Raw genomic sequence first — 15,456 nt, 5'->3', positions numbered from 1 at the left:
TTATGATATTAAAATAAAGCAGCATGTCATTTTTGTTGTTATAAAAATTAAAACACGCAAAAATATTTCGGGAAAATATGATTTTGGCCACTTCCAGGCTGCGAACAGCGCCATATAAACCTAAAAGGACCATACATTTCAGGGGTACGCTTTTTTGTATGGGCTTTATCTGTCCCGTATTATATTTTATGGTCCTTGTTCATATTAACGAACAATTTTTGGCTGGCTAAACGAAAGCGAATACTATAATAAAGTGATAACAATAAAAAATATCAATCATATCCCCTAAATGTATTTTTATCTCCGCATATTCAAATATTCGCTCTGGTCCGTATTAAAATAGGTATTAGGAAAGTGCCTGTTAGATATATAGTTACGAAAGAGGGTACAAGTAAAACAACAATTTCAAATACAAAATAAAAACTGTTTATTCTCAAAAAAGGAACAGAATTAAATTTGAAACAACACTCCTCCACTTACTCTAAAGGTAATGCTAACAGTTTTACAATAAAATAACATTACCCCTTAAACTTTCTACTTAATACTTGATTAAATTAATAAATGCAGTAGAAAATAAATATATTCAACAAAAAAAATATAAAACGCTTTTAATTTGACACAAGACTAGATTTTATAAGATCACCATTTTGCCACAAATATTATTGACATAAAATAATAATTTAAAAACGCAATTCGATATTGCACTGCCCAAAATCCTCAGTCTTCTATACGTTTTAAATAAAGCAAATAAATATTGCAATGTTAATGATACAAACATTCAAATGGATATTTACAGTGGAAACACGATGTATTTATTTATAAATCATGATGATGTTGACATGATATTAGCAAGTGCAAAGCATTTAGCCAGCTATCCATATGAAATTGATGTTATAAATTCACTTTGAAATAATATTGCGCTTAAGTAGAATATTCTTTGGCAGAAATACTCCTTTGAGTTTGAAATCTGATATCACACAAATTTTAGCGTGTTTACATAATATACATACTGACTAGAAATTGCAATGATAATGATGATTATGATTGGTGAAATAGTGACATTATACATAAACCTACACATCTTAATGAAGTTGTTGATTATAAAATGCTAAGTGATCCTAGCAGTGGGGATATGAGATTTAAGGATGATCTAGAAGATAAAGAATTGATTAAAAAAGATACAGACTTTGGTAAAGGCTACAAAACTAATGAAAAAGTTTATTATTAAAAAAATTAGGACTGAAATTGGAAACTAATGCAAATACACCTACAAATACAAATACCTCCATTGAATATTGGAAATATTGACTAAATCATTGAATATGAATGATAAACTGCTATCCCCACTATTATCTACATCTATTACATTAGTGAACTACTATAATATGGAATCTTTGAAAAATATATATCGTGCTACATTTAATTTTGATTTGATGATATGAGAGAATATTAAATATGTCATGTCTGATCTATTCACATATTGGTCCTTAAGTTAAACGGGCATTTTTAATCTATTTAAGGGAAACAGAAATTCTACATTTATTAATGATGTTAATGATGGTCTACGGGGTTTTAAACTTAAGTTTATTTAAACCTCAACAATCACCTTAAGCTTTAACATTGAATTTATCAACTAATTTATTACTATCTGGCGAATCATCGGCAAATTTGATTTCGTTTGACGAATCAGTATCATCTGCAAACTTTATATCATCGAGATCTGTATTTGTTCTTAAAGTGTCATAATCTTTGGTTTCTCTCGCGGTATCGTGAACTCTTTTTAATGTATTATCATTGTCGCTTTTGTCTCTCCTGTGTACTTTAACTGGAGATCTTGTTAAAGTGAGCTCTTTCATTTGAATGACGTCATCTTTCTTCTTCCTGGTTCTTTTTGGGAGTCTTGGGGAGTTTTGCAAGTCTGTGATGCTGAAGTTGAGTGGGTGGATGATGTTGCTTCTGTCGTGGACTTTTCGTGAGGATTTGATGGATTCGTTGGACCTGATGGATTTGTTGTCGGGTTTCTCTCGCTCGGTTCTTTTCAGAGTGCTGCACGAAGGTCGGTCTTCAGGGGATTCTGTGTTACTGCCTGGGTCTGGGCGGAGCTCCTTTGGAAGAATTTCCTGTAACAAATAAATTCAATTATATCTTACTTAAGCTTATGTGATTGAAAAATATAGCAATAAAAACGTCTTCTGATTAAAATGAAAATCTGTCGATAAATTAAGATTGAAATGTATACCTCATAAATCTTATTTTCATCTATCTCTTTGATGATGTCTCCTTCTTCTATAGGAGGGATCCAGACCAGGAAAGCAGGGTCCATTCCTAAGTACGAGCCAGGAACTGAACCTGTAAATAAAATTCCATTTAACAATATTTTCTATAGACACCTAGAACACATGTGACACAATCCATGAAAGTAGCTATCATTAAAAAGCTCCAAATATGAGTTTTAACAATGTCTGAAAATATCGAAGATGCCGATGAGCTTTTCAACCTCGCCAAAAATAGGGAAAAATATGCAGAGCTGACTACCAATTAACCTTCACTAGTTAGAGAGGCACTTGAAGAAGAGGAAGAAAAATATTGTACAGTCAATTTCAACTTATATATCACATTGGAATCATATCTAAATGATGTTTTGTTTTCATTTGCCCGAAGGTATACTCATACCACTTGCAACAAGTCCGAAATAAAGTGGACGAGCGAATAACTTGAAGATATCAAGCAATTGTTTTGATGTCAAATATATTTTATGTTCGAATCTCTGTGTCGTATTTACACTATCAATTAATTGTTTGATTTCTATCTCACCTGCATTATTAACTTCATAGTCATAATAATCAATTTCCATCTCGGGATGGGAAGTCAAACTGAGATCAGACCTCAGTAACCGGCGGTTGCAGCTCTCCTTGTTATGTTTAGGGTTGTCTCTGATTCGAGCTGCCGATACCCCGCTTAGTGCTGGTGAGTACCAACCCTGGAGAACAGAAGAACGTGGTTTAGTTTGTTACATTTGTGTTATGTTAAAACCTCTGAACATAACGTTAAAGAAATATCTTTCTTAACAGGAGGACCCAGCAAAACTTTTAAAGTAGGAGCTAGGTGTAGATTACTTCTCATTTTCTTCTAAAATATTAGACACATAACGGCAGCTTAGGTAAACGACGTGTTTGAACTGGTTTAATCTATCATGTCATCTGTTTCATTCATTGCCTACCAGTGGCTTATTTCATAATAGCGACAATAGTCGCCCGACAGTGACACTTCGCCGTTTATTGCCTGTTAAACAAGGAAATATTGACGCTGAAACAATGTTACTTATCAACCCAGAAATAGGCACAGAAATGTCAGTGTCAAGTATCAATGTCACTGTGGTGAAACAGCCCACAGTCTTTCGCTAAAGTATACTCACATTTGTCAAAGTAGCAGCGGACGAAGATGACGCTCTGCTTGCGCTTCTGTCCAGCAAGCTATCCTTATCCTTTTCACTGCAAGAGTCCCTCTCGCTCACACTTGTTACACTTGTGCTCAAGTCTTCTGTTGTCGTCTCACTCGTTGAAGGGAGTGGCGGAGATGTGACCTGTGCCAAAAATGTATCTATTAGTAAGTACCCTTAACTTTTTTTGACAAACAGAAACTTGGGCAATCGATGGCATTAGGCTTAGAATAAATTTAAAAGTGGAAAAATACCGCCTTTGATGAGACTTGAACTCACGACATATTCCAGCGCTCTGCCAATTGAACCACCAAGACATCAACCAAACTAGCGTAATTTTCCACCATATCGGTCAACGGGACCTGCATCTACCGTACCAATTACCGTAGGAGTTGTAGTGGCTTTGCTAGTAACTGTTAAGTACTCTACGATGCGTTTGGTAGACCGAATGTCATCCATACACGCAAAGTCGTCCGCTCAGTAGCCTTAGTTGTCATGAAGTGACCACAGTCGTCACGTCTATAAGGGTATTAGATAATATATTGTATAAGTCATAAGTTAAGTATAGCTTTAAGAATATTGTGTGTCCTTACAGGGCGTCATGTACCTACCTACCTATATATACTTGTAACACCTACTGTATCATGCACATGACTACAATGAAATAAAGAATAAAGATATTGCAAACCTTTGACATTTAAAATCATTTTAGTTTATTTAGAAATTTAGAACTTGCAGGACACCTAATTAATTTGTAGTTTGTTTATTCAATGTGCATGAGATAAATTATTTAATATTAAAATGTTAAAAATTTGCACGCCTGCATGCAGGTTGAATATGCATGGAAAACTTAGCCATAAGACCTACCTTGTTACCATATTCAAGCAAATAAAGATATTTCATTTCATTTCAAGAATAAAGGGTACCAAAATGGTTTGTTACCCGTGGTGTATCAGCCATAGTCTAAGAGCCCCCCACATCTAGCGTCTCGCGAGCGTCGCGTCGGGCCAACTGTATGGAAAAAGACGACGTCGACGCGGCGTCAGGCTTTGCCCATACAGTTGGCACGACGCGACGCTCGCGAAACGCTAGATGTGGGGGACCCTAAGACCTCTTGAGCGTCGAGTGAGTCATAGCACTAGTAACACTGGTTTGTCCAGCAGGCGCACTAGCAGCAGACTCAGGAGTTTTAGTGGCTTCAGTATTAGCAACTATTACCATACTACCCGTTTGGTAGACCGAAAGTTATTTGGTTAACTTGGGTGGAGCTAACTTGAAAAAATATATTATTAGTATTATTACCTGTGGAGTATCAGCCATAGTCTGAGACCTCTTCAACGGTGAGTGTGTCATGGCACTAGTAATACTAGTTTGTCCAGCAGGCGCACTCGCAGCAGACTCAGGAGTTATAGTGGCTTCGCTGGCTGCGCTGTGACCGCTGCCTTCGCTAGCGTTGTCTTGTTCTTCTGTGTCTGTTGGTTCATCTTCATCCAGTCTGTGATAATAGATAATTAAAAAGTTAATAAATGCTTTTTGCTTCTATCCTTGAGCCGATTAATAGAATCACAGTTCAATTTCATATGACCTAACGTCTCGTTGTGTTTTAAGGTCACTCGAATTCATAGACCGTGATTTCGTTGGCATCGCAATCATAATTATCAAAACAATGTCTGGTTCATCTTTACAGTTGAATTGAGCAGCATCTGTGATCAAGTGACAGCGCCACTTGTGACTATTTATTCCTTATCATTATAACACATTTGTAAAACGCATTCCTTGACTGTCGTGGATTTACGCAATAAATCCTAATTAAAATTATCAATATTTTTTAATCTAAAAACTGTATGTATCTTCCAATATTTCTCAATCCCAAATTTAGGGAATGATTGATACTTATCATTCATCAAGATTTAAATGAAATTAAAATTAATAGGCCTTTTACTACAGCCAAATGAGATGATCACTCACAATTTCGCATAAAATACTCTCATTTAGAATATTAAATTTAATTACAATTTCGTCCCTAGTTTCTAAAAATCCGAATGTGGATTTTGTGTCAAGGATTTCAAACGAATACTTTTTTTAAATTTCTGTAAAAATACCTCAGCCACAATTCATGATTGTCGATTAGCAATTGTAGCCCTCATATCATATAAGTAAAGTAGTTTTGTGAAAAAAGAGATTTCGCATTTACGACTTACTGGATTTCCAGCTTTAATTGAAAACAAAACAGCTCCCTTTCAAAAGAAGATAATGAATCCTTGAATTCGGAGGGTCGTATTCATTGAGTAATTAGTATGGCACTTGTACGAATGGGTTCGAAGTGCCTTTGTTGGTGCACGTCTCAGTTACACGAGATTGTTAGTTTGATTGGCGGATTGGGGTATTATGTATGGTTTATTTAAAGAATTTGAACGAGAACAGTGGAAGATTCTTCTGAGGACCCTATTTCCCTAATGAGGGGTAACAGGATCACATCGTTATCATCATCATCGCAGTACCTTTGCTCTTTCTCCGAAGCTCTATCCGAGTCCCTTAGCCTGGTATGCCTCGTTTTTCCCGAAGGCAACAGTCTTCGTAGAGAGACACTGCCGCCGACTACTTCTGAGAGTAACGTGCTACGGGAGCCTGATGTGGCGGCTCCAAGTTCTAGAGATGCTGAACATGCTGTAACAGAAAAATGTTTGATTCATTTGTAACTTGTATTCTGACGTCATAAACGAAAAACTTACATATAATATTGGGAATCAGCTTGATAGTTAATTGTTACAGTAGATCACACACGAAATAAAAGCCCGACCACCTGCGGCAATACAATATAACTATATTAATGGTGTGCTCACGTGTCCGCAGTGTCCACGAACATTTGCCAACAAGATCGGCTTCGTCAGATATTGGCGAGCACACCTGAGACAGCAACGGACTTGAAAGCAATCGCCGTGGCCGTATCGGCCGTGGAGTCATTATTAGAGTAGATCAAATCTTCAGTATTACTATTTGTTGACATTCGTTCTAGAATGCCAAACAATATGTAGCATAGGTCGATGAAAAAATAAAGAGGTATAGTTAAATCGAGTAACTTTCGTTACGTTATTTAAGAAATCAACCAGCGTAGAAACCAAGGTTGTAAGCCAATAGACTCCCAAGCTGCACCGATGAAGTTTGTATTGAACCTTACCATCTATCAGTGAGAGACTCTTTATCAGCTGCCCTTTGATACGGGGTTGTCCGACTGGCCGATTGCAGGGCTAGACCAAGTGCTACTAAAGCAGCAGCCGCTAACGCTAATTCCGCAGCTCTGGCGCCGATCTACGAAACACCTACGTCAATCGTCAACGCCTAAGCATGCACCTTGTATTGAAGAACTTAGGAGCAAAACTTACCATCGCTATCCGTAAGGGACTCTTTATCCGCCGCCCTTTGATACGGGGTCGTCCGTCTAGCTGAATGTAGGGCTAAACCAAGTGCTGCTAAAGCAGCAGCAGCAGCTAACGCCAATGCTGCAGCTCTGGCGCCGCCGCCGGCGCCGAGCCACGCCGGGCCCACGCTGATCGATGCCCATGCTGCTGATGCGTTGCGGATTGGTTCTGAGAGGGAAATTAATGATTATGGTAAATAATTTTCTGTAATCTATCTTAATACTAGCTTTGTATTTAATACTAGCTTTTTCCCGCGGCTTCGCTCGCATTTGAAATAGAAAAAAAGTAGCCTATGTCAACTTCCATCCCTTCAACTATCTTCACTTAAAAAATCACGTCAATTCGTCGATCCGTTTTGACGTGAAAGACGGACAAATAAACAGACACACACACACACTTTCCCATTTATAATATTAGTAGGTACGGATATTAAAATAACCAATAACATCATTTTTGACACACATGACAATTTACATGTTAAGCAGTTATCAGCACGAATTTGAAAATAATTTATGTAAGGCCTCACTTAAACTAGCTCAGGTAACTCGAAACTAAATATCAAAAGTGATGAACGAATATAGGTATAAAATAATATCTCCCACTCATTTGAATCAATATTCCCTAAAACTGAAGAGTTCAGCAAATATTTATTCATATTCGAAGGCACAACTGGAGAACAACATCTAAAATTACATCAATTACATTTCCAGACAGATAAAGAAATCCCATTACGGCTAATGTCTCGAGTATCACATTGCCTTTTTATTTACTTATCATTGGATAAGAAGTTATATAATCTACAATTACCATTAGGCATTCAAAAACAAGAAATTGTAGGGCGCGCTAAGTAGACCAAAACGCATGTTTTTGATTTCGAATGATCTTTTAAGTCGATGTAAAAAATGTTTTCTGTGTTCAAGCTTCTCAACATCACATCTGAAAGTCTAAATATTGTTGGCTAGTTGCAATCTTTTACAGATGGCATTAACATAGCTTGACCTATAATTTTTTTCAAATCCTTGTAATTCCGAAATTTTGTGCTTTTTAAGCCAAATCTCATGGAACATTAATTCAATTGAGACATTGAAAAGTTACAATGGGGCCTTAAAAACCTTTCAAAGTTGTCAACTCTATTTTAATCCTTCTGATACTTATGCCGTTATGACGATAAAGAAAAGCTTGATACAGGAGTACTTTTAGGTACACAGAAGTGTCTTTTTGCAGCACAGTAATTTTTTCCTCCAGTTTTATTAAAGTAATAGTTTTTTCCTGTGGCTTCGCTCGCGTTAGAAAGAAACAAAAAGTAGCCTATGTTACTATCCATCCATTCAACTATCTCCACTTCAAAAATCGCGTCAATTCGTCGCTCCGTTTTACCGTAAAAGACGGACAAACAAACAGACCCACGCACTTTCCTAATAATATTAAGTACTAGCTTTTGCCAGCGGCTTCGCTCTCGTTAGAAAGAGATAAAAAGTAGCCTATGTCACTCTCCATCCCTTCCAATATCTCCACTTAAAAAATCGCGTCAATTCGTCGCTCCGTTTTGCCGTGAAAGACGGACAAACAAACAGACACACGCACTTTCCAATTTATAATATTAAGTACCAGCTTTTGCCAGCGGCTTCGCTCTCGTTAGAAAGAGATAAAAAGTAGCCTATGTCACTCTCCATCCCTTCAACTATCTCCACTTAAAAAATCACGTCAATTCGTCGCTCCGTTTTGTCGTGAAAGACGTGACCTGGGTTCTAGCAGAATTATCAGTATTTAGCTTCGCCCGGGCCCTTTTGTTTTTGCTGCAACGCACACAGCAAACCTACCCACATTTTAATGTATGCTATTGTTTTTTTTCTAGTGTTAGTACTTACTATTGTTTATTTTAGTTTAATTGTGTAATTTTGGTGTGTATTGTACCAAAAAAATAAATGATTATCTATCTATCTATCATTTGCATTTATAATATTAGTATGGATATGGATGAATATAAAAACAGGAGCGTACAATGTACATTATTGTACGTCATATTTCGTATATTTCAGATGTATTCACAGTGTCCGCACAACGGACACTGATTCGACCCGTGGAACAGAGAGTAACGAGGCCGGTTTGATTTCGTTTAGTGCGGCGGACCGAGAGGGTTGGACGCTAATTGAAATGTTATTCAATATAAAAAGGTTGCCAGGTAAAAAAAAAACCATTTATTTTATTTCAGATTAAAAAATCCATATTATAACATATAAGCAAACATTGAAACATAAAAAGATGAGCATTTCTTTTTTTTTCGCCACTTTTATGAAATGTGATATTTTTGAAAAGAATTATGCTGTTTCTACTCAGAATCACTAGCTTTTTCAATCCTAGTAGTAAACTTTTTGTCTCCCAGTGAGATTGAAAGTCCTCGTGATTTTGAGTACAATCGACATTCCCTAAAAAAAATTAAAATAAAAAAATGCCAAAAAAAAGAAATGCTCTGCACGGGAAGCATGGTCGTGCGATAGACGATAAAATATCAGGCCGTCCCTATCGCACTTACAAATAGTGCGATAGGGACGGCCTGCTATTTTATCGTCTATCGCGCGACCATGATTCCCGTGCAGATGTGTTTTTAGTATGAAATCCATACTAATATTATAAACGGGAAAGTGTGTGTGTCTCTTTGTTTGTCCGTCCTTCACGGCAAAACGGAGTGACGAATTGTCGTGATTTTTTAAGTGGAGATACTTGAAGGGATGGAGCATGACATAGGGTACTTTTTGTCTCTTTCTAACGCGAGCGAAGCCGCGGGCAAAAGCTAATAGTATCAAATAATGATTAGAATACTTGTAGAAAATATGATAAATTTGTTTTCCCCTCACTAGCTCGGAAACACGTGTTTTGTCCTTTAATACCAGCGGGTAAAAACGCATTTTATCCACTAGTGGGTAAAGTAATTTGACTTTGAATAAAGTCAAATTAACTACTTTAAAATTGATAAAAGTAGGTGAATCTAGTAACAAAGATGATTTACCACCTGTGGAACTACTGGAAGCAATGATACACGCATTTTTTTGCGTTGTAGTTTCCTCGCTATAGTGAGGGGAAAAGTTTTGTGTTACACTCGGGTGCAAATGTATTTTACTTCTCGTGTATTAAAAAACTCGCAAGTTCAGGATTTTATTCTCGAACCACTCGCTTCGCTCGTGGTTCAACTATAGAATCCTTTCACTTGCTCGTTTTTCAACTCCACACTCGGCGTTAAAATACAACTTTGCCCCCTTGTATAACAAATAACTATTACTAAGATTTTATATGAATTCTGATTCAAATTAAAGCATAGGTCTAGCCTAGGCATAGGTTTTGTCTTGAGTTTTACAAGAAATACTTATCTTTGAAGTAATAAGCTGTAGCTTAATCTGCTAGCAACGTATAATGTGGACAATTCATACTAATATAAGTGGGAAAGTGTGTTTGTCTGTTTGTCAGTCTTTCGCGGCTAAACGGAGCTACGAATTGACATTGACGGAGATAGTTGAAAGGATGGAAAGGCTACTTTTTGTATCTTTCTAACCCCCCCCCCCCTTCTCTAAAATGGGGTGTGGCAGAATGTATGGAGCATTCCAATTTTCGAATTTAATGCGAGCGAAGCCAGGGTCAAAAGCTAGTGTGGTTATAAAAATAGATTCAAATAGATAGAAATAGAAAATAGGTTCGCCAACAAACTGGTTACAGTTTGGCGAAAATTTAAAATTGTATACCGAGGCATGAACCGTTTTTGTAACTAAATTAAAAAAAAAAAAAGATATCTGAATGTTTGACGGCCCAACTACACTGTCAACTGGCAGAGTCATTGGTCCCACCCCCACCAAAACGAGTAAGCGATGAGTTATCTCTTGTTCGTTTCTATCTTCGCCGATAGCTCCTTTCCGCACTTACGAGTATATTGTAATGTACTATTATTTTAGGCGTGTACAAGTAAATTCTCTATAACAATAGTCCTCCCCTCAGGTGGCAGAGCTACAAGTTGCATAAGGGACAAGTGGCGCGGTCATTTTATAAAACATTCCGTTAAGTGGCAGGCGCCGGGAGCCGGACTCTGGAAAAACAAGCTGTTAAGTGTCAGGGACCGGCTCCCGGACCCCGTACGACGATATACCTAAATATACCAGCAACACCAGCACCGCTCGCCTAGCGGTCCCCGTAGACACCAGCGTAAAGGCAAAGAGGCTGCAACCAGTGCCACCAGTACCACCAGGAACAACGAGCAGCAATAGCCACGCTTTGATAAAGAATAACCCCAATTGTACTAGACCTCACATAATAACTGTATGTCACCAAAATATAGCAGCTCTCCAGAATAAAACATTACGCCTGGAAGTGTTATTGCAAAGCGACCTGAAGTGCGACATCTTGGGGGTCACCGAACACTGGCTTACGTTACCGAAACTAAGTTGTGTACATTTAGAAGGTTACAAATTAATATCATGTTATTGTAGGACGAATGTATTACACGGTGGGTCGTGTTTATATGCACGCGAAGGTGTTAAATGCGTTGAAAATTCCGACTTGACTCAATTATCCATAGAGCAGTTTTGCGAAATTTCGGCTTTGGATCTTATTGATTATGGCATAACGGTAATCTGCATTTATAGAACTAATCTTGTGAGCATAACTGACTTTCTTGTGGTGTTCGAGCGGGTTCTAGACAAAATAAATGACCTAGAGCTACATTGCATATTTATAGGCGATTTTAATATAAATTGCCTAGGCGAGAACAATATGAATCTTAAAAAATGGTCTGACTTGCTCTGTACGCATGGATTCGTAAATGAAGTAAATTTTTATACACGCATAACTAGTAATACCGCAACTTGTTTAGACCATTTATATTCAAACTTATCGACAGGCTCAGTAAATGCTAGTGCAGTAGTAACTAATTTAAGTGATCACCTCGCAATCAAAGCTGAGCTGCGATTACGAAGCACAAAAATGGTAAATGAATTTCATACATATTGTAGACATTTCTCTGTATGCAACCAGGCACGCTTTGCTGAAGCCATTAACAGTGTCGATTGGATGGAAATTGTTACAAAAAACGTTAACGCCGATAGACTGACGACAGCTATTCTAAATATTATAGTGAATAAATATGAAATTTGTTTCCCCCTTAAAAAACGAATAATTAAGAACAAGGTAGAGCAAACGTGGATTACAGCCGAAGTGAAACAGTACAAATCATTATTATTTGATATCATAGCATTAAGAAATAGGCAGCCCAATGGTGAGCTTCTTGATGGCATTATATCGAACATGCAACTACACTATAGTAGTTTAATGAAAAACTGCAAATCAAGTCACTACAATAAAATAATCAAATCAAGTGATAATGTATCGAAAGCCTTGTGGTCAGTAATAAACAAGGAACGCGGTAAAAATAACAGCCCCGTGTTGGATGTCGCTGATGTTATTTTAGATGATAACGGGGTAGCATTTCCTAGCAAAAAACACGCCATGAATGCGATTAACTGTAGGTTTCTGAGTGCTGCAATGGCGTGCGGGGCTCCGCGTGCTGATGTTGCTCGTGCGATACGCGAACTGCGTGCTGCTCGGCCTGCTACGAAAGAGACCCTAGTTCTTCAGCCATTTACTGCAGATGAGGTTCATCGTCTTATATCCTCAAAAATACCACCAAAAGCCTCGACTGATGTGTTTGGCATAAGCATGAAGCTTTTACGACTAGCCCCAATACCGCTCGCGTTTGCTATGTCGGAACTCTTCAACCGCTGCATAGAGGAAGGCGTTATGCCCTCCTTGTTAAAAACCAGCAAAGTTGCTCCGATCTTTAAGGGTAAAGGAAAGAGAGCGGACATAGATGGATACCGGCCTATTTCTATCATCCCTGCAGTATCAAAAGTTCTCGAGAGTGGCCTGAGTAGCCGTCTCTCCAACTTCTTGGTCGATACGAGTGCGCTGTCTGAACGACAATATGCGTACCGCCCTGGACACTCGACGACTTCTCTAACTCGAGAACTAATCCGGCGTATCATGGTCGCCAAGGAGAGTCAACTGCAAGTAGCAATTGTGTGCTGTGACCTCTCCAAGGCCTTCGATGTGGCCGACCATGCTCTACTAGAAGCGAAGCTGCAGCACTACGGCATTAGTGGCTCATCGCTGGCTCTGTTTACTAGCCTACTCAAAGAAAGGTCCCAAATAACAGTTAGTGACGGTGGGAAAATAAGATCGGATCCCTTAGAAGTAACAATGGGTGTCGCGCAAGGCTCGTCCGTATCTAATATTCTCTTTTCCCTACTTCTCAATGACCTACCAGAGTCAATTCATGCAGCCGAAATTCTAATGTACGCTGATGACATAGCTGCTATTGTTACAGCGCCTACTCTTGATGGTATAGAGTGCGAACTGAACACAACGGTAGCACAGCTATCGCGGTGGTTTGTTTGTAACGGGCTTGCCCTGAATTTAAAAAAGACTCACTTCTTGCACTTCAATTTGACTGGCAGAATTATGAGGCCACTTAGAGTCCAGATTGATGTAAATATACTCCAACAAACAACCTGCACCACCTTTCTAGGATTCCAAATTGATCAGGGCTTAAAATGGGACCTGCACGTCGACAGGTTATGTAGCAAGTTGGGAAGTGCTTGCTTTGCCTTAGCTCGTGTCGCGAAAACAGTAACTCCAGAGGTAGCCCGGTCCTGTTATTTTGCCACGGTACACGCGTTGATACAGTATGGCGTGGAGCTTTGGGGGCGCTGTGCACAATGGGAAAGAGTATTTAGAATGCAGAAACGCGCCGTCAGGATCATTGCGCGAGTGCCTACCGATACCCCGGCAAAAGACCTCTTCAAAAAACTCAATATCCTTACACTGCCGGCAATTATTATCATGCAAGTAGCTATATACGTAAGAGGAAACTTAGACTCTTTTAAAACTAAAGGGTCAGGTTCTAGTTATAATACACGTAACGCCACAAAACTTGTAGGTATTAGTAGGAAATTAAAAAAATCAAATAAACTGACGCATATAATGGGACCTACCGTATACAATAGCCTCCCAACAAATATAACAGAAGCGCCAAGTTTGTGCAACTTTAAGTACCGATTAAAAAAGTGGCTTGTCGAACACCCGCTCTACACCTACGGGGAATTCCTGGTGCTTACAAAGTCAGTGTCTGTTTAATGTGGCATGTAAAAAATGTAAAAAAAATCTAATTAATAACTTAATGAATATATGTTGTAGCGAAACTTAATAATTACTATACTAAACTAAAATATAACTCATCATCCTTCTTGCGTTCTCCCGGCATTTGCCACGGCTCATGGTAGTCTGGGGTCCGCTTTGACAACTAATCCCAAGATTTGGCACAGGCACTAGTTTTTATGAAAGCGACTGCCATCTGACCTTCCAACCCGAAGGGTAAACTAGACCTTATTGGAATTAGTCCGGTTTCCTCACGATGTTTTATTGCAAAATATAAGTAATTGAACTAAATACTTAAAAATAAACTTATAATAAATTAAAATAATACTAACAGTTAAATAATAAGGAAGTACTAAATAGTGGAAAAAAAGTCATAGAAAGAAAACCCCGTCCAGTGAGTCTTCGTGCGGCTTCGACCCCAGGATGCTGGCCGCGTTACCTCTATTGTAGAGATGGGCCGAATACGAATATTCGGCCGAACATTCGGTTCAGCTGTTACCGAACCGAACATTCGGCCGAATATTCGGTTGAGCCATACTTTAAATCCTGGCTTTGAGTTAAAAACGTTTCAATGATTGGTAATGGGTACACATTTATCTTATGGGTACTCATTTTGGTTTGTGTTTCTTAAGATACGTTATTTTACCTTTTTTACAAAATTATTGCATTTTAAATTTTTAAGCATTTTTAACTCCCTTTGGAGTTTCTTACAATGCTGAAATAGGATGTCTTTATGCGATGAATTACGAAACAACTTTCGCTATTTATTTACTTTGTTTATTCGGTAAATATTCGGCAATGTAACCGGCCGAATACGAACATGGAAATAATTGCGTAAACAACAATGATCTCAGTTGGTCCTTGAAATAAATGATTTGAATTGAATTGAATTGAAAAACTTGCCGAATTTGCCGAATACCGAACATTAACCGAATATTCGGCCCATCTCTACTCTATTGTATTTCATATACTTACCAATCTGCGAAGCATGCGCCAGAAACCCTCCGGCGCAGTTCTGATCAGCCTGGTTCTTCGCGTCGCCGGACCGGAGTTCGACCAGGATGTGCCCGCCGCCGGCGATCTCGATGGCACCACTGCTGTCTGTCGTGGTTTCCGCATCTCCCACCTGGGAAGTGGGGAAATTAAGGCCATTAACACGTTCACTGCGAAACAGGTCATTCTGACCCTGTTCTAGACTTCCCCCTGGTGCGGCGACAGAAATGCGCAACTTTACCCTGGTGCGAAGCCCATAACGTTTTGATATTTTATTATTTTTATATAGTCAAGTATACATTTATATTTGTAATTTTACACTTTATTTGACAGCATGTAAATTAATAAACAGGTCACGTATGTCCTGTTCGCACCAGACTTAAACTTTTGTTATTCAGTGCGGAACAGGGC

The 15,456-nt window shown here is 38.5% G+C and overlaps 1 protein-coding gene across 1 annotated transcript in view; it reads right to left on the bottom strand.

Annotated features, from left to right (window-relative positions):
* Positions 1–403: 403 nt before the first annotated feature.
* LOC125229781 overlaps positions 404–15,456 on the bottom strand; it is a 517,609-nt gene continuing 502,556 nt past the window's right edge. Inside the window, exons 13-20 of the mRNA XM_048134722.1 lie at positions 15,028–15,178; positions 6,823–7,026; positions 5,941–6,106; positions 4,742–4,934; positions 3,416–3,583; positions 2,815–2,980; positions 2,240–2,349; positions 404–2,120 (exon numbers count right to left, since the gene is read on the bottom strand). Of these exons, the coding sequence (XP_047990679.1) occupies positions 1,608–2,120; positions 2,240–2,349; positions 2,815–2,980; positions 3,416–3,583; positions 4,742–4,934; positions 5,941–6,106; positions 6,823–7,026; positions 15,028–15,178 (1,671 nt within the window). The 3' untranslated portion in view covers positions 404–1,607. The remainder of the gene's footprint in view (positions 2,121–2,239; positions 2,350–2,814; positions 2,981–3,415; positions 3,584–4,741; positions 4,935–5,940; positions 6,107–6,822; positions 7,027–15,027; positions 15,179–15,456) is intronic.

The sequence above is a fragment of the Leguminivora glycinivorella genome, chromosome 9 (genome assembly GCF_023078275.1).
Source record: "Leguminivora glycinivorella isolate SPB_JAAS2020 chromosome 9, LegGlyc_1.1, whole genome shotgun sequence".
NCBI lineage: Eukaryota > Metazoa > Arthropoda > Insecta > Lepidoptera > Tortricidae > Leguminivora > Leguminivora glycinivorella.
This window is presented reverse-complemented; position numbering and strand designations above follow the sequence as displayed.